Genomic DNA, 25,030 nt, shown 5'->3' with positions numbered 1-25,030 from the left:
GGGGGGGGGTGTGGGGCAAGTAAGAGAACGCTACTCTGTTGCCTAGACACAAGCTAGCACACAGGCCAATGGAAAGACATGCCAAAGCATCTTCAGTGTCATACTGTGAATTGGTTGACAGCACAGTCCACCCTACGGGCCAATGGGAGGATGTGCGGGAGCATTAGCACTATCTTGCAGGGTGGGGGCAGTACAGTATCGGTGTTAGTATCGGTATCGACGGTGACGGATACTGTGAACTAAATCCTTGGTTGACACAACCCATTAATCCTGTAGAGGAAAGGGAGGTCTATCTGATTTTGTTAATCAATGTTTAAGACTTAAAAGAGGAAAGAAGTCCTTTAAATTTGGCGCCATTCATAGGCTGTTCATGGAAGTAGCCTCTGAGCCACCAAAGCATCATTGTTGATCTTGTAGGTTTAATATTCTCTTTCTCTCACCATTTCTCATCCTACAAAAAAGGCATTCATGTGATGAACAATAATAAAATCTTGGCCCTTCCATGAGCATCATCATGTCCATCAACACATGAAACTAAAACTATCTCATCTTCCTAAAGAAGGAATATCAATACATCAAGCTTCATAGACTTTGCACTCCTCATCAGCTGGGTTTGTCTTGCAGAACTCCTCCAATGGATCTCCACTTCCTTTCACAGCCACCCCTGGCCACTTGTTTGCTACCAAGTGTGCCAAATCAACCACCCGTTGACTGTACAACAGATGTCACAATGTGATTAGTTAGATCTTAAGATTGATTACTAGTTAAGCATTAATTTGGGCTATGAACAAGTTGCCTGGATAGCTTTCTCACCTGTATCCCCATTCATTATCATACCAAGCAACCACCTTGACCATGTCATCCCCCATAACCATGGTTAGTGATGAATCAATAGTAGAGGAAACATCTGTGCACCTGAAGTCTACTGATACCAGAGGCACATCACACACTGCTAATACTCCCTTCAATGGACCTTCAGCGGCATTTCTGAAGGCGGCATTGACATCTTCAGCAGAAATTCCCTTCTTCGCAACATTCACCACGAGGTCAACAACAGAAACATTAGGTGTAGGCACTCTGAGAGCAATCCCATTGAGCCTCCCTTTCAGCTGAGGCAACACTAGGGACACAGCCTTGGCTGCCCCTGTGCTTGTTGGCACTATGTTCAGGGCAGCAGCCCTTGCTCGCCTCAAATCACGGTGGGAGGCATCCAAAAGCCTCTGCGACGACAATGCAGTAAATTATGGAATTAATACACCATCATATTTGTTGAAGCATATGAAGTTCTTGCAGAAAAATCGCCAATGCCTAGTTTAATGCATTTATGGACTCTATAATCTGACTGAACGATAAGAAGAAAAGCAACATCTGCGTAAGATACTATCAACACAATCTTTCTGTTGAGGCTCAAATGTGATATGTAAACTTATGTAAACTTCTGTTTATTCTTTAATGGAAGCTATTTTCCATGATTTCTATGCCAAAAATAAATAAATTTGGAATCTCTTGTGTTACCTGATCTCCAGTGTATGAATGAGTAGTTGTCATTGTTCCCTTAACAATACCTGTAAACAAGCAACATATTAGTAATAGAAAGCTATTAAGAACTCCATAATAACTAAATCCAAACCCTTTTGAATTCTCATATTCTTATAAAATATCCCTACTTCTAACTAAATGGAATATTCACTTTTAATGGATTGCTTACCAAACTCTTCATCCATGACCTTCACAAAAGGAGCCAGACAATTTGTGGTGCAAGAAGCATTGCTGCAGTTAAGAGAGAGAATGAATACTAAATGTGATGGACTAGAGATTTTAAATTAAGGTTCCAGCACAATGGAAGGAGAAGTATAAACACCAACCTCACAATGTTTGCCACTTCATGGTCATAATCCCCTTCGTTAACTCCCACAACGTAGGTTGGAATATCAGCTCCCTTGGCTGGAGCTGTTATAATAACCTTCTTAGCACCAGCTTGTATGTGCTTTCCGGCACCCGGGCCATCGACAAACACCCCTGTTCCCTGTAATTCACAATGAAATCATTCAAAATGCAGCAAAGAAAAGGAAGGCAAAGGTTTTCCCATATTTGGTTAAAGTAACTAATAAGTTACTAAATCAACCAGGTATAGTTAAATGGTATTGACATTAAAGAGAAATTTTGTACCTCAATAACAATGTCAATACCCAACTCTGTCCATGGTAGCTTGAGAGGATCCCTGTTTGAGACAACCTTGATCGGCTTACCATCAACAGTAATGGTTTCATTATCCAAGACTTTCACTTCTGCCTTGAAAGTTCCAAGCAGTGAATCATATTTGAGAAGGTGGGAAGCCTGCCACAGGAGTTCACCATGAAATTAGTATGAAACTTGGAAGTACATTTAAAGAAATGTCAACTTTGCATCTACATGTACACTCCGAAAAATATTAAACCTTCTTACATTCTTGACGCCACCACTGTCATTTACAACAACAACGTCGAGAGGTGAGTCTTTCCGGCCATGCCAGCAGCGAAGGAAATTTCGTCCAATGCGTCCAAAGCCATTAATGGCGACCCTCAACTTGGCAACTGTCTCTCCCTTAACAGGGTTAGAGCCTGAAGCCTGAAAAAAAAGCTCCAACTTATCATTTTGGCTTAAATTTAGGTCAAGAAAGACATCAGATCAACCAAAGTAAAACTACATTATTGATATAAAAATCATTTATGATGATGAATGGAGGAGCATCAAATTCAGAAAATAGGGCATTTTCTTAGCCCAATTCCATCTTTATGCATTTAAGGTGAGAACGTAATGAATATGAGCAGGCAACAAGCATATCTACCCCAATCAAACTTCTGATAATGCCATGTCTGTGTAACTGGTAGAATCCACAATGGAAGACTAAATCAAATTCTATCCAACCCCCAGCTCCCTTTTCTCCTCCATTGTTCTCCACATTCAAGAAGACAAGTGGAACAAGGAGACTTCGTTCATGACCTTGTTCTCTTATATGTATTGATAGATTGACAACTTACAAAAGTTTTACTGAGACAGAAACAACATCTAGGAAATCCAACATTCCTTGATCTTTAATCATAATTTGATTATGAACATATGACTGGTATGGACAATTCATAAAAGAATTCTATGCATGAAGACTTGAATAGAAATTGCAGTTCCAAAGAGAATAAAATCTCCAAAATAATTCAAAAACCAAAAAGAAAAAATTTCCCTCTACTCATGCTTAGGTTATCATCCTAATCCAATTAGAGCTTTGGAAGCATTTGAAGCATTTGAAGGAGAGAAAGCTCAGAGGATACCATAAATTTCTAGTGTGCAGTTTCATGCACAACAGCACAAAACATCCTGGAATTCACATTTTAGCTTTAGTAAATCCTACTAACCCAACCAAAAGACAAATGCAAGGAATGAAAAGACACAGCAAATGACTGCCTCTTCATCTAAAAATTATAAATTCTTCTTTCGCATATTCTTACAAACATCAATCGGATTCTCACGCTGCGGGAAATTCCCAAACCACAACAGCACTGTCCTCAAAAGAGAGAATTCAATAACTAAGGACAGGGAAAAGAACACAACCAATACTAGTTGTAGTAGCGAAAAATGAAGAAGAGAAGCTAATTATGAATCAGATTACTATTAGATCCTTTTTGGATCTTTCAACTTTATGGTTCCCGCCAAAACGCTGAAATTTTCAATTCATTTCTGAAATTTGCTAATCTGACTATTGCTATATGGTGAAGGTGTTATGGGTAATTAACAGAAACCCCTCCCGGGCGATGGTGAGATCACAGTGGAGAAGAAGATAGAAACTATCAAACAATCAACCAATCAATCAACTAACCAATCTCCATCGATCAATATCCGAGAGAAATAGAAGTAGCAGAGCTGACCTTGGGAGCAAGTTGGGCAGCAACTGTATCAAAGAAAGACGCTTCTCTGGCATTGTGGGCAAAGTTCAAGCAAGTATTTGATCGAAGTCCTGAGAACTCAGCCACATCAAGCCTCTGCTACAACATTAAATATTGTTAGAAAACAAAATAAAATCCTTATAGCTTATGAACCAAAACAGAGAGATAGTAACCTTAGAGGAGCATTGAGCAGGGAAAGCATGGAAAGTCTTGGAAGGAATAAGCGTGGTGTTGTTTGGGATCCTGGAGGAAACAAGAGCTGCATGGGTGGCCATGACTGCAACTAAAAGCAGCGATGGGAGATCTTCACTTATACATATAATGTTCAACAATTAGTTATATGGTTGGAAATGGAAGTAAAGTAGTTTGTGGTGAGACGTGAGAAATGACAATTGGGATATCATATCATAACATGAATCATCAGATAAGATAATATTGAACCTGTGGTTCCAACTTCCATACTACAAAAAACCACACATGTCTTACCCCTCTCTACTGGTCTTCCTCCTCCCTGATTCTAATTTTCAATTACCAAATCACCCTTCTTGATTTTTTTTCCCAAATACATTTCCCCCATCTTCCTAGCAGTTTAATGGTTGAAAGACCAAGCTATTGTGAGAACCACTGCCTGTGTCGCCCCTGCGCTAGCATGGGCCAATGGGAGCATCCACAAGGGCATCCAAGGGGAGAGGTAGGATGGTCATTTCACTGCTTCATGTGAGAGGGTATAATTTCCCGTTTTATAGCATCTTTCAGCAGAAAACCGGAGAAGAACCAGAAAAATCTGTGAAAAATAGGGTGGGTCTTTTTAATTTTCCACCGGTTCGACCACTAGGTAGCCTGGATTTGAAAACTGTGGTTTGAAATTTGAATCTGAGGGTCTAGACTCTAGACGGTTCACCCGGTTTCGTAAACTCAGACCAGATGTTGAAGTTTGCCAACCTAGAAATAGATCCAAGGAAGGAACCTTCATCTTGGGCCGGCGGTTGAACTGTCGTACTACTGCGCGGCAAAGTAGTCGAGAACTCGAGATATGAATCGTACTCGGCCATATGAATTTGTAAACCCTAACCCTAGTTTTCCATGTTTCAGTTCATTGTAGAAGCGAAAAGGATTCTGTACTTTTTGTTCATAAGAGAATATAATCGAAGAGATGATATCTACTGCGGAGTTCCGATCTGCAAGGTCTGCGACTTTTCAGTTGCTTCTTTGAGCTCAACTGCTTCAAAAATTTCTTATTGTTGATTCAAATGTTGCTCTTAATCAGGTCCCTTCACTTAGTTCAATTAGCTCATTCTTTTCCTTTTCATTCTTCTTCTCTATTGCCGTTTTATTTTCTCCAATTATAGTTTATTTATTCAGTTTTCAGGTTTCAGTTTTGATTTTCAGATTGACTTGTTGGAGAATCCGGTGATTGATGATGTCTATGTGCTCTCGGTGGTTCTGGGAGAGGTGAAGGCACTTTTCAGAAATTATCTAAGGAGATTCTTTGTCTTTTCCAATAAGCACCAAAAGTGAGTTCATTTTTCATATTGGAACTTTGATTAGTTTTTGTTGGATTTATTTATATTTAGTGTCAAAGTTTCTAAATATTTATTGTGCCAAGGATGGGTGTGGTTGTGGGTGTGGGTCTACATTTATATACGGGTGTACAGACACTCTTGTATGTGTAGGGGGATGCTTGTACACATACAAGCACGTGTATAGGGATGCCTGTACACGTACATGTACACGTACAGACACATCTGTATATGAACTGATACACCCATTTATATATTTTATAGACGGTCTGAAAATTTCACAAGGGGTTTTTAGCAAGTGTTTTTGTTCTTCCCACTCTATGTTCATTTCTTCCAAATCTCTTTGTGTCTGATAATGAGTATAGCCTTTGGACTTTCTTGTGTAATCACATATTGGAGTGCACCTTATGTGATTGCGAGTTGTTTTATCTTGGAGGTATAAATGCAATGGTCAACCCAGTTGCACAATTAGGGGCGTTCAAAAACCTTAAGGATAGTATCATTTTGATACGACTCAACTCAAATTCTGTTTGTTCCTAATTCAAGAAGAAAGATTTACCATGATGCTGTGAGTTCGTACATCATCCATGTGCAAATGCAACATATCCAGATAAGTCTTGTACTCTGCCCTTGTTTAATTTCTTACAGTTTTGACACAGATTTTGTGGGTACTAATGTACTATTGCTAATGCAATCTGAAAATCCGGATTATAAATCTCAAATGCAAGCAGACCCAATGATCAAATGTATGATCAGATCTGAGATAAGGGAAGTAAATGCATTGTTGAAGAAATTAAATGGATAGAATGGGAGAGAAAAGAGATGAGATAGATCTGGTTGGGAGGAAGAACAGAACGTAAGAAATCAGGTACTTGATACTGATCTTGTATGCACTCTTCAACAATACCAAAACTATGAAAAAAAAACTAATAATCTTCTAAAATACTCTATCAAGTTAGTATTCTAGTTTAACTCAAACAATTACTACCCAAGGGGGCTTGCTCAGTAGGCAAAAAACCAACACATCAAAAGTAAGAGCTTATTTACTTGCTTTTAACATTTCCCCCCCTTTTTCCAGTTACCATTTACCAAGTATAGAAGAACAAACCAAAAGAAAAGTGATAGCCATCCAATCCAAAAGCCCAAGTTTCAGGGTGAAGAGGTCTTTCCCAAGGTCATAAGTTCAGTAGTCGCATATTATCCGATCAATGTGGGTCTAAAAACCTCCTATTCATGGCCACAAAATTGCTTTCATTGCATCAAACAGAGAATTAAACAGTTTTGGAAGAAAAACTGCTTCCTTGAACCTGGCAAAACATTAAATCAGAAAATCAGGTTACTGGTTAACATTTGCGTCTACGGAGAGTTTGGATGGTTCAGCAGCTGGGATAGGGAACTGGTTCAGTATCGTGTTAGGTGAAGATGATCAGCATCGCTGGGATTGGCATTACATGTTTTTGCACCTCATTAAAATGACCATTATTTATAAATAAAAATAAATAAAAAAATTCATTGGAAGAACAGCAACCGCCGACAATCTGATTACCTATTACTTGTATATTGACCAAAACTGCAACCTATTTGCTGCTATACCTTAAAAAAGAATGCTCTGCACCCCTTTACAATTCAATAGGGAAAAATTCAAACAAAATTTACAAAACAAAGCGTAGATTATAAATTCTGTCTCTAGAGTGACTGCTTCAATTGGGAAGAGTTCTCACCAACTCTGGCCCTTCAGAAGCTGCTGCCATTATAGCTCTCCCATATACTAAAGCTCTTCTCAAGACAGGATCCACAAGTAGATTGTGGACCAAATTGTGAGAGCAAAGGCTGCAACCAAGTATGTCCAAAGGAATAAGACTGCGCACTCCTGTTGACCCACATTAAACAGCTGTGCCATTGTACCTTCATCATCATCAAAATTTCCTACTGTTAATCATATCTTAACATTGATACTGGAATTTTTTTTTTTTGGATGATTACGTACCTAAATGCATTGCAGGTGGGAGGGTAAATTGTATCATCAGGACATATCGGAAGAGTGGGTCTGGTGAGAGGAAACCCAGAGCACCAGCAACCTTAACAACTCCAATCCCAATCACAGGAAGTATCAAGTACCGCACTAAAATGACTCCAATGATGATCGATGGCTTCAAATTTGCTGAGTGAAGACCTGGTTAAACAAAACAAATTATAGTAACAGTACTTGTGTTCAAATACATGATATTCAATTCATTGGAAAAAGATTTAAGATCAATATTTTACCTTGGGTGAGGTTACCCCCAAGTACAAGGGTGATGCTAGGAATTGTGCCATCCCTACACAGTTGGATGTTTTTATGTCAAATAGAAGAACTAGAATTCAACTGAGAATTGAAGGAGATGACAATGACTAGCTCAAATTGATCATTTCAGTTTTATATCTTTCACTTTGTATGGTTTCTGTGTCGTGTTATGGTAGCAGAACAGAACACAAACAGATACAGAGGAGAGTGTATATATATATATATATATATATAGATATATGCACATGAGTATGGTGAGATTTTTGTGCTTGAAATACTATACTTGTAGTTTGACCGACTTTCATAAAAAAGAAATGCATGCAGGTCCAACAAAGAGAGCGTTTGATTTTTATTTGATTTTTAACTGACAATTATATACAAAAATGTTACAGCTATAGGCAATTACACCTATTGCAGAGTGAGTCATGGCTCAAAGAAAATTCTAGAATTGAACTGTTTGTATTCCAAGGACATATCTTAGAGTTTCTTCCTATTTGGTTTGGACTCATGAACTGAATGGCAAGTACTAATACATACCCTAGTAATTTAATTGAGTCCTGGATCACTCGCAGAGGAGCAGATTTACCAACAATAAAATTCCTCAGAAACGGCACACACCCGAAGACGAATCCCGCAATCTGTTATGGATGAAGTTAATAAGGTTATCTCTTTTTCTTCCAAGACAAAAAATTAGAACATTTACTTATTTTTTTAAGAATACTTACTGCAGAAATAGTTGGTGGGGACATCAACTCCTTCACAATATGTTGGAGAGATCCTGTTATTTTCCCCCAGGATGATATCTCATCCCCAGCTTTCCCAGATAATTGTGCTACAACCTGTTATTAGAAAACAGTCAATATATAGAATTGGGTCTTCATATTGAACCAAGAACTCTCACCCCTTTCATTTCAAGGAATAAGGAACTAATTACAACAGAAACTAGTCAGAAGGGGACTTACAAGTTCTTTTTCCATATTTTCCTCATCAATGAGCTTTGTTGATGTCACTTGTTTAGATGTCTGACCTTGATCATCTGCCTTGAGAAGGTAGGATTCACTGTTGGCATCAAAATCGTCGTTAGGCTTCCTTGACAATGATCCCTTGACTTCTTGAATTGCTTTGTATGCTAATCCAGAACTTTGTACGAGATGGAAAGCGACAGTCCAAATGTAAAATGCACCAAGCTGCATCATAAGAATGTTTCTGATCACAAACATTATAGAATATGGAAGATCAAATCAACTGGATGATGACGGACATTATAATTTGGATGACCAGAGAAAAATGGAAAGTGGTTCACCAAGAAGAAAAGAATTGCTTTACCGCCATGGATAAAGATGCATAGGAGAGTGCCACAGAGTTGCAATTATTAAGGTCACCAAATGGGGTGCCTTCCTCATTACAGATTGCAGGAACAACTATCACCATAAGGTTTCCAAAGTTTCCTGTTTAAATGAAAATGTTATTGAAAGCAAATAAGGATCCCAAAACATATGAATACTCATAAAGAAAGAGCTGAACTGAAATCCAGTAACACTGAGGCAACTAATTTACCTGCTGAAGAAGTTGCAATGATGATGCCTTCAAGATATGGCTCTGGTTTCAATATTTTTACAACAATCCACCCAAATATTCCTCCAAGCAAGAAGATCAAACCTATGTTGATGGGCATGAACCACCTAAAGAAATGATCAAATGTAATGGAGTAAGGGAATCCAATCAAAACTCCATCAGAATGTGACAGTATGCTGGAGGGTCTAATCCAAGACCTTAAGGTATTAAGTGGAGATAGTTCCTTCAGTATATGAAAGCATCAAAAAGCTGAACAAACTTATGTGAGACTATAATTCTATAACTCCTGACATCTCAATATTCCACCTGACTCTACATGTGAATAGATGGTTTATAGAGGGTAAATAAAGGACCTGGCCTCTGACAGATGTTGGATGGTCCAACCCAAAACCTTAAGGTATTAACTTAAACGAAAGAATGCGAGGCTATAACTCTCTTAACTCCCAACATCTCAACACGGTATGCATTCACCTTCAGAATTGTGAGTAGGGCACATTGCTTATCAATCCAACTCTCTCCTTTTCAAGTGTAGTAAGGCCCTTTGGTTCTACATATTTTGTTATTTTGACCCTTAAGTTTAGCTTACCATGTAATAACGTCTTCGAAATTAACAGTCTTAGCTAGACTTGCAAAGGTGAGAGCAGGAGTGAAGATAATGAAAGTAATCTGCATTGGCCCAAAATGTTTGTCATCAGAACCAGAGATTCCAAATGAACAGATTATGATGATGCAAAGTTAAATTACCTTGTTCAAATATCTTCGAGCATCAGCATTTAAAAGGTTCCAGTACTCTGTTGCCATGAAAGCTCCAAGAATACTGATGAGAAGGACCTGAATTACTGGCATAGCTGCCACCTCGAGGAGTGAGAAGAACCCCATTCTTATATGTCTTCTCCCTTTCAGCTTCTCTTCTTAGTTCTTAGTTCTTAGTTCTTACTCTTACGGAGCTGTTGTGAGAGACTTCTACTTCTTGTTTGACTGGTGATTTGAGTTGGCTTGGAAACTCTAGTAGAGTAGAAAAATCCTGAAACAGGAAGGATAAAAATTTCACTTTTTAGTTAGTTAACACAAAGTTACAACCATATATTATTATATATTTGGGAAAGTTTCCCCCGATGATGCTAGTATATTATGGTTCTCTTACATCGGGTCTTATTAGTTTCTCTCCTACATTGACCATATGGATTTCATGTGGATGATATTATTTTTTATACTACCATTGATGTAACATGAGATTTCCACAAATTGGCACCAATCACCATGGTAATCCTCTCCCTAAGTTCCCTCCCTATAGTGAAAAAACCTTTTTAGAAAAGAGGGGATGGGCCCACAATCTAACCATATAGATAATCTGTAGACCCCAGTAGCATGTGGTGGTGGTTTGAACGAATTTCCACCTTTCTTGGAGAGTTGGACCCACCTTCAGTGGTTGTTTGTTCATTTCTGAAACGCCGTCTCAATGAGTCCTTGGTTTCAAAAATTCAAATTGACACCTATAATATCCCAACCATGCGAGCCCCGTTTGTACAAGTGTCAAAATGTAAATCGGATCGGCGAAATTGAGCCAACTTGACCCAAATTAGACAGAATTGAACTGTCTTATTGGATTATATTCAGATTCAGGAATTGTTATACCAAAATCGAAACAGTAAGAATATCGTAGCAACCCACGCCCCCATATGTATATGACAAACCTAATCTGACATCAAATCGATAAGAAAAATTCGCACCAAAAAAAAAATAAAAATAAAAAGACCAACCTAAACAAAATTTCCCTGGTTGGTTTGGTTTCCCCTGCACATAACTTTCAGATGAACACACACTTGAGATGCCTGCACCTGTTCCATTTTTTGCCATATAAATTGACAATAAAGAGATCTAGTTGTAGAAATTAAAGAGACAAGTTTTAGACATTGGAAGTAGGATCTGGCTCCTCTCCAATGCGTTGGGCAGCATCCGCCTCCTAAGAGTACCTGGGGTGAGTGTCCAGGTCCTTCCAGCCATAGGATGCTGCGTTGGAAAGGAGCTGGATCTTTGGAAGCATACGTTCACCTAGTTGCAGGCAGGGGATCTGACCTCCAACCAGGATGGATTGAATTATGAAAAAAAAGCTAGAATTGAGAAAACTGTCGCGTTAAATTATTAGATCTTATCATGCAATGCAGAAAAAAAAATCAGAATTATAAAGATTAGAAGAAGAAAGAAGAAAGAGAGGACAAACCTGGGAATGCAATGGAGTCCGCGATGAAGAGAGCAGGTAGCGATGGAGGTGGTGATGGATAAGCCGAAACCAATATGGGCGGCGGAGAATCGGGGAGGAAGAGGAGGAGAAATGGAAAGCAGAGGCCGGACAATGAGCCAAGCGATTTAGTCTTCTTTCTTCCCACCCCCGAATAACATCTCTTACAAATGGCAGAGAGAAATTTTAGCGATAGAGAAAGAAATTTGAATCACGTTTATATATATATATATAGTATGTATGAGCCACTTAACATATATATAGTGTTTACCAAAAACATATATATATATATATATATAGAGAGAGAGAGAGAGAGAGAGAGGTTAAGAATGTAATATGCATGTATGTATTTACAAATGTGAAATAAAAAAAAATATATATATATATATATATATATATTTAAGAGAAAGAAGCCTAGAAGATAGCGTGGCATCTACACCCAAGATATAATGCGGGGTTAAATTAGGGGTGTCAAGCGGTCGGGCCTAGTTGGGCTTGGTCAATTTCTAGGGCTGCACCGTGAACGCTTGTTTAGTTAAATGGGCTTAGCTAGCGCATGCATGGTAAGGTTAATATCGGGTCGGTCAGTCTCGGGTCTTAATCGGGCTATAGACCTATTTAACTTTAAATAGGATTTAAACAAGTCCTCTTTAAAATTGGTCTCTTAAATGTACTTGAAGAGGAATAATAAAATGAGGCAAAGATGATCATAGCAAAAAAAAAAAAAAAAAAGATTCTATAGTTAAAATGGATTAAGCCAAAGAGGGAAAGTAATTAAATTACTAAGGTACTCAATCTTTAACCCACGAAACTCAAATCAATTAAATTATCTACATAACCCAAGTTTCGTAAATTCAAATCAATTAAAATATGCATAAAAAATATGAATGTTCGTAGAACAATTACCACCATCTCAATTGTACATATCACATAGCCTTAGCACTAAATACAAATAGTATTAAAAAAATACAAGTAGTATTAAAGGGATTGGGTTAGGTCGGGCTTAAAGGAGTCGGTTCAAATTGGGCTTATAAATGTGTTGGTCTGGTAGGGTGCCCGTCGGGCTAGGTGGCTGCACCATATACTATCTGTTTATAAAGCCCAACGCGTTTATTAATCGAGTCGGACTAGGTCGAGCCATAAACATGTCGGGCTCGGTCGGACCTACTAGTGCGGGCTTGGAATTGACACCCCTAGGTGAAATGATCGCCTGACCTTCATGAAAAACGAAAATTCCACTGTTGATGATGCTTTCGTGTGCTCTTATTGATCCTTGCTTTGGTGTAGGGGCCACGCTGCCTTTTTAGAGAACCCTCTCCCTAATTTTAATTAGAGAGAACTAATTGAAGTGGTATGATCATGTCCAATGGAGACCTATAGATGTCCGAGATTCAATTAGATAGCACCAAAAAAGGTAGAGGCAGGCCTAAGATCTTATTGAATGAAGTGGTAAGAAAAGATATGCGTATACTAGGGCTAGATTGTAATATGATAACAGATAAAATTTTATACAGGACAAAGATCCAAGTTGCCAACCCCTTGTGGGGATGTTCCTATAATGCTTTGATTTCTATGTTTACTTACTTTGTACCTCATCTTACCTTATGTTGTCTCTTTATTATATTCCTATTCCTATTTTGGATCCATGTAATCGACCCCAATTTAGGATAAAGTTATGATTGTTGTTGGTTTGTTGAAAGACTTCTGACCGTTGGTGTATATTGTGAGCCAATGGAAGAGCACATAGTAGCATTTTCAATGCTAGGACATCACGGTCTTTTCGCACTACTGCCCCTAGTTGTATAATTGTGCCTCTCCCTATTAATTAAAAAAAGAAATTGGGCAAGAAATCCTGCCAGTCTAGCATTAGGACATAAAAATACCTAGTGTATACTAGGCAACTGGGTCCTTTCACACCCAATTGTGTTATGGGGCTTAGGGAACACTAGACTGGCGGGTTCTTATTAAAATAAAAAAAAAAAGATGGTAAACCAATTAATTACCTCTCTTTTGGCTATATGTATCTAAAGCATCGCAACCTATTCTTAATTTCTAATTTCAACATCAAAAAATAAAAATCCATCCTCAAAAGGGAATCTTTTGACCTCTTATAATCTTATTGATAGCGTGAACCAATCAAGGCCCATTCTCTCTGTTGGGAATTATGGGCTTCTTTTAAAAAAAATTTTTTTTTCGTAAGAGGAATTATGGACTTCCATAGTAGGTAATTATAAAGTCCCATACTTCTACTTTAAAACCCTTTTTTTTTTAATTTGTATAGGTATCCAAATTTCAAGTTCTTCCTCAATGATATGAACCAATGGCGTCTCCTATTTAAGGACCGGATCGGATCCAACCAGACCCATGGGTATGGAGCGATTTTAAATGGATGGATCTTCAAATACACTCGTCAATTATGGCCCTCTGCCCAGTTTAAAACGAGTTTGGAATCTCTACCCACATGGGAGAGCGCCTATGAAATGAAATCTCCCTTATTTATAAAGGATTCAGTTGAGGTATATATTCCATTCCATAGGTTCTCTCCCATGCGGGGAGACATCCCACGTGGTAGTGAAGAGAATTCAGACTCACTCAAAACAACCCAAGTTGAAGATGATCAAAATTTTGTTTTGTACAGATCCATGTAGCCAACCACATTAAGTTGAGATAATGCTAAATTTTTTATTGTTCTTGTTGTTGCCATTACATGCTTTTGCATCACCAAAATTTGTATCAAAAGAACAGCAATAACTGACGACTTAACTAACACTTCCTTGTATACTCCATAACTGTAACTTATATACTGCTTCCTATATCCTAACCAAAAAATTTTGAAAAAGCTCGACCACCCAACATGAATTCCATGCACCTTTTACAATCCAATAGAAAAAAATTCAAACAAAATTACAAAAACAAAAACATAGATTGTAATTTTTCATTGTCTATAGAATAACTGCTTCAATTGGGATGAAGCAACTAAATCTCTCTCCCCATACACTAAAGCTCTTCAAGACAGAACCCACAAGTAGACTGTCGACCAAAATGTGAGAGCAAAGGCTGCAACTAAGTATGTCCAAAGGAAGAGGACTGAGCACTCCTCTTGACCCACATCAAACAGCTGAGCCATTGTACCTACATCATCATCAAATTTTCAGTTTATCAGATCTTTATATTGATTGATTAAAAGGATACTAATTAGAGGAAAACTAGAACAACTTTTTGATGATCAAATACCTATATTCATGGCAGGTGGGAGGGAAAATTGTAACATCAGGACATATCGGTATAGCGGGTCTGGTGAGAGGAAACCCAAATCACCTGCAACTTTAACAACTCCAATCCCAATCAAAGGAAGTATTAAGTACCGCACTAAAATGACTCCGATGATGGTTGATGGCTTCAACTTTGCTGATCGTAGACCTGCTTAAACAAACTCATTATAGTAACAGTACTTGTGTTCAAAAACATAATTCAATTCTTCTCATCTCTTCTCTATTCATTTATTTCATTGGATATAGATAAGATCAATATTTTACCTTGGATAAGGTTACCCCCAAGTATAAGGGTGGTGCCAGGAATTGTGCCATCCCTACACAGTTAGAAGTTTTTATGTCAATAAAAGAAATATCATTCAAGTGTGAAGGAGAAGACAATGACTAGCTCAAATTGATTTCAATTCACTTTGTATAGTTTCTGTGTTGAGTTATAGTAACAGAACAGAACAGAACACAAACAGATACAGAGGAGAGTAACACAATAAGATACATACCCTAGTAATTTAATCGAGTCATGGATCACTCGCAGAGGAGCAGATTTACCAACAATAAGATTCCTCAGAAACGGCACACATCCGAAGACAAATCCTACAATCTGTTAGGAATTAGGATATGAAGAAGTTAAGAAGATTGCTTCTTTATCTTGGAAGAAACAAAATTTGAACAGTAGTATCTTTAAGAACACTTACTGCAGAAATAGTTGGTGGTGACATCAACTCCTCCACAATTTGGTGGAGAGATCCTGTTATTTTCCCCCAAAATGATAACTCATCCCCTGCTTTCCCAGATGATTGTGCTACAACCTATTATGAGAATAATTTGAATCCTATTTCAGAAAACAATCAACAACTAAATTGGGTCTTGATGATCATATTGAACCAAGAACTCTCCCCCCTTTAATCAAGGGGACTTACAAGTTCTTTTTCCAGATCCTCCTCATCAATGGGCTTTGTTGATGTCACTTGTATAGACGTCTGAACTTGATCATCTGCCTTGAGAAGGTAGGATTCAGTGTTGGCATCGAAATCGTTGTTAGGCTTCCTTAACGACAATGATCCCTCGGCTTCTTGAATTGCTTTATATGTTGATACAGAACTTTTTACAAGATGGAAAGTGTAAGTCCAAATGTAAAATCCACCAAGCTGCATCATAAGAATGTAAAACTGATGAAATATTTACATTTTCATGGTTAAGTAAACTTGAAATCACTATACATTAAATTGAATTACCGCCATGGAAAAAGATGCATAGGAGAGTGCCACAGATTTGCAAGTATTACGGTCACCAAATGGACTGCCATCTTCATTACAGATTGCAGGAACAACTATCAACAGAAGGTTTCCTAAGTTTCCTGTTTAATTAAATGAAAATGTTATATATTACAAGAAAATAAGGATCCCAAAACATATGAATACTCATAAAGAAAGAGATGAAACCCAGTAAGGTGTGAGGCAACTAATTTACCTGCTGAAGAAGTTGCAATGATGATGCCTTCTAGATATGACTCTGGTTTCATTATTTTCACAAGAATCCACCCAAGTATTCCTCCAAACAAGAAGGTCAAACCCATATTGATGGGCATGAACCACCTAATGAAATGATCAAATATAGTGGAGTTAGAGAATCCAATCGAAACTCCATTAGAATTCATGCGACGGTGGTATGTTGGAAGGTCTAATCCAAAACCTTAAGGTATTATGTGGAGATATAGCTCCTCAAGTGTATGAAGGCACCAAGGACTTGAACAAACCGAAGTGAGACTTTAGCTTACCATGTAATGACATCTTGGAAATTAACAGTCTTAGCTAGACTTGAAAAAATGAGTGCAGGAGTGAAGATAATGAAAACAATCTGCATTGGCCCAAAATGTTTGTCATCAGAACCAGAAGAGATTCCAAATCAAAATTCTAAATGAACAGATTATAATGCAAAGTTGAGTTACCTTGTTCAAGTATTTTCGAGCATCAGCATTTAAAAGGTTCCAGTACTCGGTTGCCATGAAAGCTCCAAGAATGCTGATGAGAAGAACCTGCAACACTGGCATAGCTGCCACCTCTAGGAGTTGGAAGAACCCCATCTTAGATTTCTTCCTTTCTGCTTCTCTTCTTAGTTCTTACTCTTATAGAACTGTTTTGAGAGACTTCTTGTTGTTGTAGGACTGGTGATTTGAAAATTGAACTCTTCTTTGGAAACTGGTAGAAGAGTAGGAAAATACTGAGATCAAAGGATAGACACCCAGACATTTTAGATGGTTATCACAAAGTTATAATCACGTATTATATATGAGAATTGGTTCTCTGTCTGGAAGAGTTTGCGTCTTTCTGGAAAGAAGAAAGGTCTGATTTCAAAAGGGATAAAAACTCATGGGGTATGGGTGAAGGGTGTGGATCAAGTCTCATTTTGGTAAGGAATTTGAACCGCACTTGGATTCCGTTTTTCAAATTAATTAAAAAAAAATATTAAATAGAATCCAAATGTGAATCAAATACCGTACAAGAATTATTCTCATACCAATATCTGCCCGAGCTCTATGGTTGAATGGGTAACCCACCAACAACCGGAGTGAATGGGGTTTTTTTTTTTTTTTTTCAATGAAAATTATAACCCACCGTTCAAACAGAGGAGTTGGGCCCCACAGCTCCACAGCCCCACAGCCTCTCAGTTCTCACTTATTAAAGCTAGTGAGAATCTATCTATCATGGAGTGACGGAGGTGGGAATACACAACCCACACCCACACAAGGACACATCACGAGCCCATGGCCCATGAGACCTATGAGCATGGGATGATGTGACAAGAAAGATGATGATGATGATGGTCTAATATCATACATCAAGCGACAAGCGTGGGGGTAAAATCTTAGGAAAAAAAAAATATATCTGATTTCTTATAAATCGTATAGGACTAGATCTGGCTCCTTTCCTGAGCGATGATTGCTTAGGTTAACCCATAGTTATTTGGGTGACTTAACACATGTTTAAGCGGTGATTTAACGATTGTACTTCTATTGAGTAGAATAGAAGCGTTACACCAAGAGCCGTTAAATCATTGCTTGCCTAAGTAACTATGGAGAAGATCTAAAAGATCGATCACCGCTCAGAAAAGGATCCAGATCCTATAGAACCAGTATAAGACCATCCTTTATTCAATAAGAGAATATAAAAGACATTAAAGAGCATCAGATTTTGTCCATCATGCACATTTAAAAAAGAAAAAGAAAAAAATAAAATCCATAGACCCCGGTGGCATGTGGTGATTGGAAGGAATTTCCTCCATTCTTGGAGAGTTGGAGGACCCACTACCATATGGATTCATTGAATTGTTGGAATCTCATCATATCATATAAAACGTAAAAGTACCAATCTATATTATTCTATCCTACGCAAAAGTGGTTATTGGTTCACTCGTGAAGGGGCCTACCACTAGGTTTTGGACCGTACCACTTGGTATATGAGTGAGCAAAGAGCTTCTAATGTATAAGTAATTTGTTAACCATATGAGCCTCCCGTGTAGAGGTGTCAAATTGTAAATCGAGTCGGCGAAATTAAACCAACCCGACTTAAACCAGATTGAGTTGAGCCGAATCTTATTAGATTAACTTCATATTGGAATATTAAAAAACCGAAAATCAAATTGAATCCAAATTGATATAAAACCAATAAGACCTTATAACAAATTAACAAGAAAAATCAATAAAAAACTGAAAAAATGATGTCATTCTTTCGAAAAGTTAGTCCTACTGTTCCCATCTCTCTCTTCACGGTTTTCACAACAGTAAACTAATGTGGAGAGAACTTCTAAACTCATCCACATGTATCAGTCAATTTAGTTTTGATTCGGTTTCATTAGTTACAATGTGAAACAATTGTTGAAATATGAAGCGTACGTTCATCTACATCTACCCACATGTAGTTTCAGGGTCTTTGAACTTTAGTCTATGTTTGGCAATTATTCAAAAAAAAGTTTTCTATTCGATGAGAATAAAAAAGCGAAATAAAGCATTTGGCGTCAATTTAATGTTTTTCAATTTTTTTGAAATGAAAAAAAAAATAAAAACACAAAATGATGGAACGAGAAAACCTTATTCGGTTATTTCGGTTTTGTCTCAAATACCAAAAAAGTGAATAACTAGGTAATGATTCCTGAAACAAGTTCACCAAACACTATTTTTTTTTGTTTTTAAAACGATATTTTTGACAGAAAAATTGAAAATTTTGTTTTAACACAAGGCATCGTTTGAATGACTACCAAACACTACCTAACGTGAATGGATTTGCTTTTTTGTTTTAATCCGGATGGATGGAATAATGAAAAAAAGCTACAGTTGAGAAAAACAGCAAAGCTGCTTAAAAAATCAGAAGGAAAAAAAAAAAAAGCTGTGGCCATTAATTATTTGTTTTGATTTAAACGCGGGACTTGGGTGCTGGGCCTGGGGATGATGGAAAGAGGTTCGCTATGTGGCGACAGCGAAAGTGATACCTTCCCGAACTCCATCAATCTCATTCCACATTAAGCACAAATTTATTATTCTCTCTCTCCCCACCATTGTTGCTGGCTTTACAGAAGTTCAGAACTTTTTTAGGTCCACATAAGCAAATACACAGTAAACAAAAAAAATCATATTTTCCAGATTTGGAAAAAACATTTAAATAGAAAAGTGCAGAATAGAGTGCAGAACAGAGGAAGATTATTTGATTGACTAGAACTACCCATAATCTTCCTTGAAAACAAAGATTTTTTCAGTTGAAGAAAAACTTAAGATCTCATCATGCTTAGGGGGAAAAAAGGAGAAAAAGGAGAAAAAGGGAAAAATAAAGAAGAGAAACTTAATTTTTGGTATGAGTATAAGAATCCTTAAGTTAGTAAAGCTGACCTAAGCTGTGGTTCCAAAACCCAAAAACGCAGCAGAAATTCAAAATCATAAGATTAGAAGAAGAAGAGTGGAAGAGAGAGAAGGACGAACCTGCGAATGCAATGGAGTCCGCTATGAAGAGAGGAGGTGGAGCTGCAGGTGGTGGATGAGCCGAAACAGATATCGCCGGCGCCGGAGAAGGGGGAGGAAGAGAAGACAAAACCAGAGGCCAGAGAGTAAGCCATGAGATTTAGTCGTCTTTCTTCGGCAAGAGACTCACCTCCCAATAAGATCTGTGTCTCATCTCTTATTATTGGCAGAGATAAATTTGTGAGACGAGCGAGAGAAAAAGATGTATAACGTGTATATATAGTATGTCCGAGCCAGCCCTTGTAAATACTATTTACATATAAGGGGCATTAAAATGAGAAAATGCTGAAATAGCCAATGGTCGAAACCGTCTCTCAACATTCTTGAGGTGATCTGTGTAGTTCTTGCTCTCATGCACCGAGTTGTTGCTACCAGATTTGCAGGAACTTGGAGATATAGACAAAAAGAGAGAGAAAGAAAGGGGTGTGAAAAGTTGACCCCCACCAGATGAAGCCTAACCTAAATGAATCCATTGAAGTTTGATATCAGCACAACCAAGCACTACAGATCTTGGGTTCGAACATAGATAGATTAATAATTGGATAGTCCCTGTATATTGTACTTACCCAATGGTCACTTGATCAGGAGTCACGTTAGACCTACTATTTATAGCTCAATTATCCTGCTGAAGCCTGTTTTGTTCAATTTAACTCATTTAAGATCGATAAATCGCACGTTGAGGGACTGTTTATAACTCAATTAATCAATTAATTATTTAAAATCCTGATTATCTCAATTACCTTGAGCCCAATTATGGATAATAAATAAGGGTATCAAATGGTGTGGTTTTGATTATTTGGTTGATTTTGGTTCAGTTTACATTTTGATAAGGTGAAACGAAAATCACGCCGGATAGGAATAAGGTGAAATCATAATCGTTTTTATCCGATTTTGGTTTTAGCGGTTTTTAATCGATTTTTATTATTCGGTTCGTAATCAATTTACATGGGGTTAATAGTGTCGTTTTAGAAAGTGGTTTGCATCCTAATTAGTGTGAATCCTACATATATTGAATTTCCTAAAGAGTTAATATAATATATATTTATTTTGTCAAGGACAATATACTTTCTATGTAAAAGACTACACATATTATAACTAATTAACTATGATCCTAGAAATTAGAAAATCAAAAAGTGTGATTATGTGAAAGTGAAGCTCCCTTCTCGGTTAGTACCTTGCTTTTTTTTTTTCCTCCCCTTTTTTCGTAGAGACCCATCAAAATTCAAAACATCTTAAGTCTTTAATATTAGGTGCCGGTTAACCATTGGTTTTTCGATTCGGTTCGATTTCAAACCGAAATTATAGACTATAAAATCAAAATCGGATCAATTTACTATGGTGCAATTCGGTTCAATTATAATCAGTCGGTTTTAATTCTGATAAACGGTTTCTGTTATATATTGACATCCTTAATAATAAATCTAAAAGTTGAGTAACAATGTGTCAATATCCTTAACCTATGAGACCTAATTAGCTACATGAGCAGTAACTGAGTGACGTCCTAAATTGTTGGGGGAGTGGTTAACTCGATCGAAACCAATCGAGCCTCACTGGTTGACACCTCGATCGAGAGAGAGAGAGAGAGAGAGAGAGAGAGAGAGAGAGTATAGCATGTATATATTGTATGTAAATGTAAATTATCATTAGAGACTAAGGGCGTCTCTTTCACAAATGTGATAAATATGAAACCTTTTTCCATATAATTTTAATTAAAAAAAAATATGAGTCTTACATGAACGCCTCACTCTCCGACATATAAGCAACACGTCAGCTGGAACGTTCCAGACTTCCAGTCCAGTCCAACCCATATTAGACTCCCATAGGCCAAAGTAATTAATTAATCACCTTCCTCTATTGGTTATCTATCCTAAGCATCGCATCCTATGCTTTGTTTCTCAAGATTAAAAAATCAAAATCCATCCTTAAATGGGAATCTCTTGACCTCCCATGGCTAGCTGAACCAATCAAAGCTCATTCTATTTTCAGAACTAAAGACTTCCATAGTAGGTAATTAAGTCCCATAAATTACATTATTAGTAGGTTTCTAAATCTAAGTTCTTCTTCAATGATTATAAGCCGAATGAATGACGTCACCTCATTAGGGACTGGACCCATGGATATGGATCGATTTTAAATGGATAAATCATCCGACCCGCTTCAATTCCCACCTTTATGAGTTGGCACCCGAGGCTATGCCAACTAGGGTTTTAGTGCATGATATTAATCAGTATCAATATTGATAAGAATCAAACTATATCGGGTGAAAAATATATATATATATATATATGTATATAGTTTTGCAAATACTATCGATCTGTATCAATATCATATGATAATGGCTCTTTCTATACAAATAGGACTGATCCTATATTGAAACCTAAAATTATGATGCTAATACCCTTTTTCTCCTTCCCCCTATCTACAGAGAGTGGATTAAGTCCTTCTACAAGAACCATTCTTGTACGGGACTGAACCACAAAGATGAAATCCACCAAAAAGGAAATTCTATGATGGATTCCATTTGTGTGGATTAGACTGTACAAGAATCTGATCCACACTCCTATCTAGAGACCATCAAACACTTCCTCATTTATGGCCCTTGTTCATGGAAGAGGGTCCTATAAACAAACATGATACTTTGCATCCTCTCATATTGATATCTTAATCTCTATTTTTTAAAATAATATAATAAGTCATGTGTCGAGACATAGTATATGTCTTAAGTATAGATTTTTTTATTTTTTTTCGTATCATCATCTAATCATAGATAAATTTTACTCGAATAAAACTCCTATACATACAACACAATACATACATGAGTTCCACATTAGACGCAATTTATTTTGTGAAGGAATATGATGAATCGTGTGGATATGGAATCGGAATGGGTCAAACTACATGGAAGATGTGGTTAAGCACGTAAAATTATGAGATTCAAGATGTTACATGGGAAATGAAGAGGAAGGTCTCGTGACCAATGGAACTATGCCAACTCGATCATATGACTTTTGTTTAAACAAATTCAAAATCAAATTATTATGATATTTGTATCTTATGATCATCTACACTGGCCACTAGGATTGTCAATGAAGTTATCGTGGGAGGGGCCTAGAGGCCCACTTGCCACCTTTTGATAAGCATTTGATAATAATTAAGGTACGTACATGTCACTTTGTCATGATCATTATTTATTAGGAAAAAGGTTGCCCATGACGGCATGACCCCAATCTATTATTGCCTTCTCACATGTTCATTCCCCTTCTCCTCTCACTAATCTTGAGAATGTGGGCCCCATTTGGATTATACCATTTCTTAAGGCCACCTTTAATCCCACACTAGTGTCATTGAGAATTCTCTTAAGGCCACCTTTAATCCCACACTAGTGTCATTGAGAATTCTCACCATTTTTTGTTTACCATCAGTTATAGGAGTGAGAATGCTACTTGGTTACGTGTTCGAGGATATTGACATCTAATAGTTGAAGGGTCATTTTGCCACCATCTCTGTCTTTGAGCACAAGTTGGTTATCTAAAGATAATAAATAAATAAAATAAGAGAGAGGATTATTAGGGCAAGTGGTATAGAGGAACACAGCAGAATGGTTTTGTATGCGTGAAGACATCAAAGTCATTTAATATGAAGAAGAAAGAGATAGAACAGAAGGGATTCTATCTTACCATCCATGGCGGCCCAAAGAACATTTTTCATAAATTAATGAAGAGAAAAAAAATGTTGCTTAGTCTCATGGATTTTGTAGCCAAACATATCAATGCGTGAAATTATCATCCGTCCACTTGAAATAAAAAATTTCATCCATGTTGATCCATCTATGTATGCTGTCATTGGTACTTGCACCAAGCAGCAATCTCTTCCTCATTAATTAAGAAAAAAAGAAAAAATCATCTCCCTTTTTTTTTGGATGAATAGCCAAAAGTCATTTACACACGCTTGCGCACACACATGAGGGAATAATAAAATATTTATAATCATTCATGCGTTTATATCTTTCAAACCATTTCGATTCAAGTCATTTTCAACACTTCCTCAAACGCTATAAAATATTTTGACTTGAATCATATTTCTCTCTTTGTTATAATTGCATGTAATTGAACCATGTCATTGATTCCCTCTATATCGTCATTTATTATATTTCATTCCATCTCCTAATTAGTTATCTTGATGACCTCATTTCTAGTTTATTCTTCCTAGTGCAATCATTCATATCAAAATCTGATATAGTAAATTATAGCCATTCTTATAGATAAATTGTGAAACCCTTTAGTTTTGGTGGAAATGGGAATGATAGGATTTTGTAGAACACATTTATATTATCTTATCTCATCTTACTTTTTTCTTTGAAAAATAATATTGGAAAAAAAGTATTTTTTCATTTTATTTCAATTTTAATTGTAGGATCAAGTTTTTCTTCGATCATGATAAATCGATGTCCATTCACCATGGTGATTTCTACTTTGAGGAAGATACTACCATCTAATAGGAATTTTTGAATCCTAGAATAACATGGCACTAAACTTTCTTCTCAATTCTATGTGAAAACATTATTTTCATCTTTCCCTTTTTAAAAAATAATTTTGTTTTTATAAACCCTTTAAAAAAAATGATGCAACTAAGACTAATGTGAGTTCAATCTGGATCTATATCCATAGTTGAAGAGCTTCCCTTCTCACCTTTACTCTTTTTTTCTTTTTTTTTTAATATTTAATTCGGTCAATTAACTACCGCCATGTCTAATTGTCTATTTCATTTTTAATAAAGTCATTTTCCTTTTCTTGGTAAAGCTTTAAAATCACTACTACAAGCCAAAAAAAGTCAACCATTTGTTAGAGAGAGAGAGAGAGAGAGTTTCTTGAGGCCAGGATGCATTGCTTATGCCGAAACCGCCAAAACTCAATTATTTAAGTTCCCTCATGTATATGCGACACGGAATGAAAGCCTCAGCTGTCATTTTTGTCTAGAAATAAAAATTAGGGGAGGGATCTATATGCACCCTTCATGTATTGGCATCTCAAGAGTCAAGTCCAGTGAATGCACTAAATTAATGTCTCAACATTTGTACATGGGATGCACATGGTTTGTATGAGAGGGAGAATATGAAAAGGCTTCATTTTCCCTTTTTTATTTTTTTTAAGGAACCTGACTCAAAAATGAAAAATTATTAATCATGAATGTTAGTCGACAAACAAGCACATTGAAAGGA

The 25,030-nt window shown here is 37.0% G+C and overlaps 3 protein-coding genes and 1 long non-coding RNA gene across 7 annotated transcripts; 1 reads left to right on the top strand and 3 right to left on the bottom strand.

Annotated features, from left to right (window-relative positions):
• Positions 1–471: 471 nt before the first annotated feature.
• LOC122083679 (glyceraldehyde-3-phosphate dehydrogenase B, chloroplastic) lies at positions 472–4,293 on the bottom strand. The gene is made up of 9 exons (XM_042651551.1): positions 4,091–4,293; positions 3,900–4,013; positions 2,446–2,607; positions 2,170–2,337; positions 1,866–2,026; positions 1,709–1,770; positions 1,516–1,565; positions 814–1,220; positions 472–711 (listed from the first exon to the last, which is right to left on the bottom strand). The coding sequence occupies exons 1-9, from the start codon at positions 4,190–4,192 to the stop codon at positions 576–578; spliced, it is 1,362 nt and encodes a 453-aa protein (XP_042507485.1). The 5' UTR covers positions 4,193–4,293; the 3' UTR covers positions 472–575.
• Positions 4,294–4,591: 298 nt separating this feature from the next.
• LOC122084025 lies at positions 4,592–7,856 on the top strand. Of its 2 annotated transcripts, none has more exons than XR_006141806.1 (4): positions 4,592–5,184; positions 5,294–5,431; positions 5,874–6,305; positions 7,440–7,856. It is a non-coding gene; the product is annotated as an uncharacterized LOC122084025 (long non-coding RNA). The 2 variants fall into 2 exon arrangements; XR_006141805.1 differs by having other exon boundaries at positions 4,594–5,184; positions 5,307–5,431.
• Positions 6,950–11,713, bottom strand: LOC122084023 (protein PIN-LIKES 7-like). Of its 2 annotated transcripts, XM_042652008.1 has the most exons (12): positions 11,518–11,713; positions 11,057–11,134; positions 10,041–10,320; positions 9,883–9,962; positions 9,279–9,403; positions 9,048–9,169; positions 8,684–8,908; positions 8,447–8,560; positions 8,259–8,359; positions 7,703–7,755; positions 7,425–7,610; positions 6,950–7,342 (listed from the first exon to the last, which is right to left on the bottom strand). In XM_042652008.1, exons 3-12 carry the CDS (start codon positions 10,173–10,175, stop codon positions 7,218–7,220), a joined length of 1,266 nt encoding a protein of 421 aa, XP_042507942.1. In that variant the 5' UTR covers positions 10,176–10,320; positions 11,057–11,134; positions 11,518–11,713; the 3' UTR covers positions 6,950–7,217. The 2 variants fall into 2 exon arrangements, with proteins under 2 accessions (XP_042507942.1, XP_042507941.1); XM_042652007.1 differs by lacking the exon at positions 11,057–11,134.
• Positions 11,714–14,197: 2,484 nt separating this feature from the next.
• LOC122084022 (protein PIN-LIKES 7-like) lies at positions 14,198–20,373 on the bottom strand. Of its 2 annotated transcripts, none has more exons than XM_042652006.1 (11): positions 19,774–20,373; positions 16,753–17,024; positions 16,582–16,661; positions 16,275–16,399; positions 16,040–16,161; positions 15,725–15,952; positions 15,500–15,613; positions 15,305–15,405; positions 15,072–15,124; positions 14,770–14,955; positions 14,198–14,667 (listed from the first exon to the last, which is right to left on the bottom strand). In XM_042652006.1, the coding sequence occupies exons 2-11, from the start codon at positions 16,885–16,887 to the stop codon at positions 14,543–14,545; spliced, it is 1,269 nt and encodes a 422-aa protein (XP_042507940.1). In that variant the 5' UTR covers positions 16,888–17,024; positions 19,774–20,373; the 3' UTR covers positions 14,198–14,542. The 2 variants fall into 2 exon arrangements, with proteins under 2 accessions (XP_042507940.1, XP_042507939.1); XM_042652005.1 differs by having other exon boundaries at positions 16,753–17,002.
• Positions 20,374–25,030: the final 4,657 nt, after the last annotated feature.

Source organism: Macadamia integrifolia, chromosome 7, assembly GCF_013358625.1.
Source record: "Macadamia integrifolia cultivar HAES 741 chromosome 7, SCU_Mint_v3, whole genome shotgun sequence".
NCBI lineage: Eukaryota > Viridiplantae > Streptophyta > Magnoliopsida > Proteales > Proteaceae > Macadamia > Macadamia integrifolia.
The sequence above is the reverse complement of the archived record's forward strand: the minus strand, read 5'-3'. Positions and strand labels throughout refer to the sequence as shown.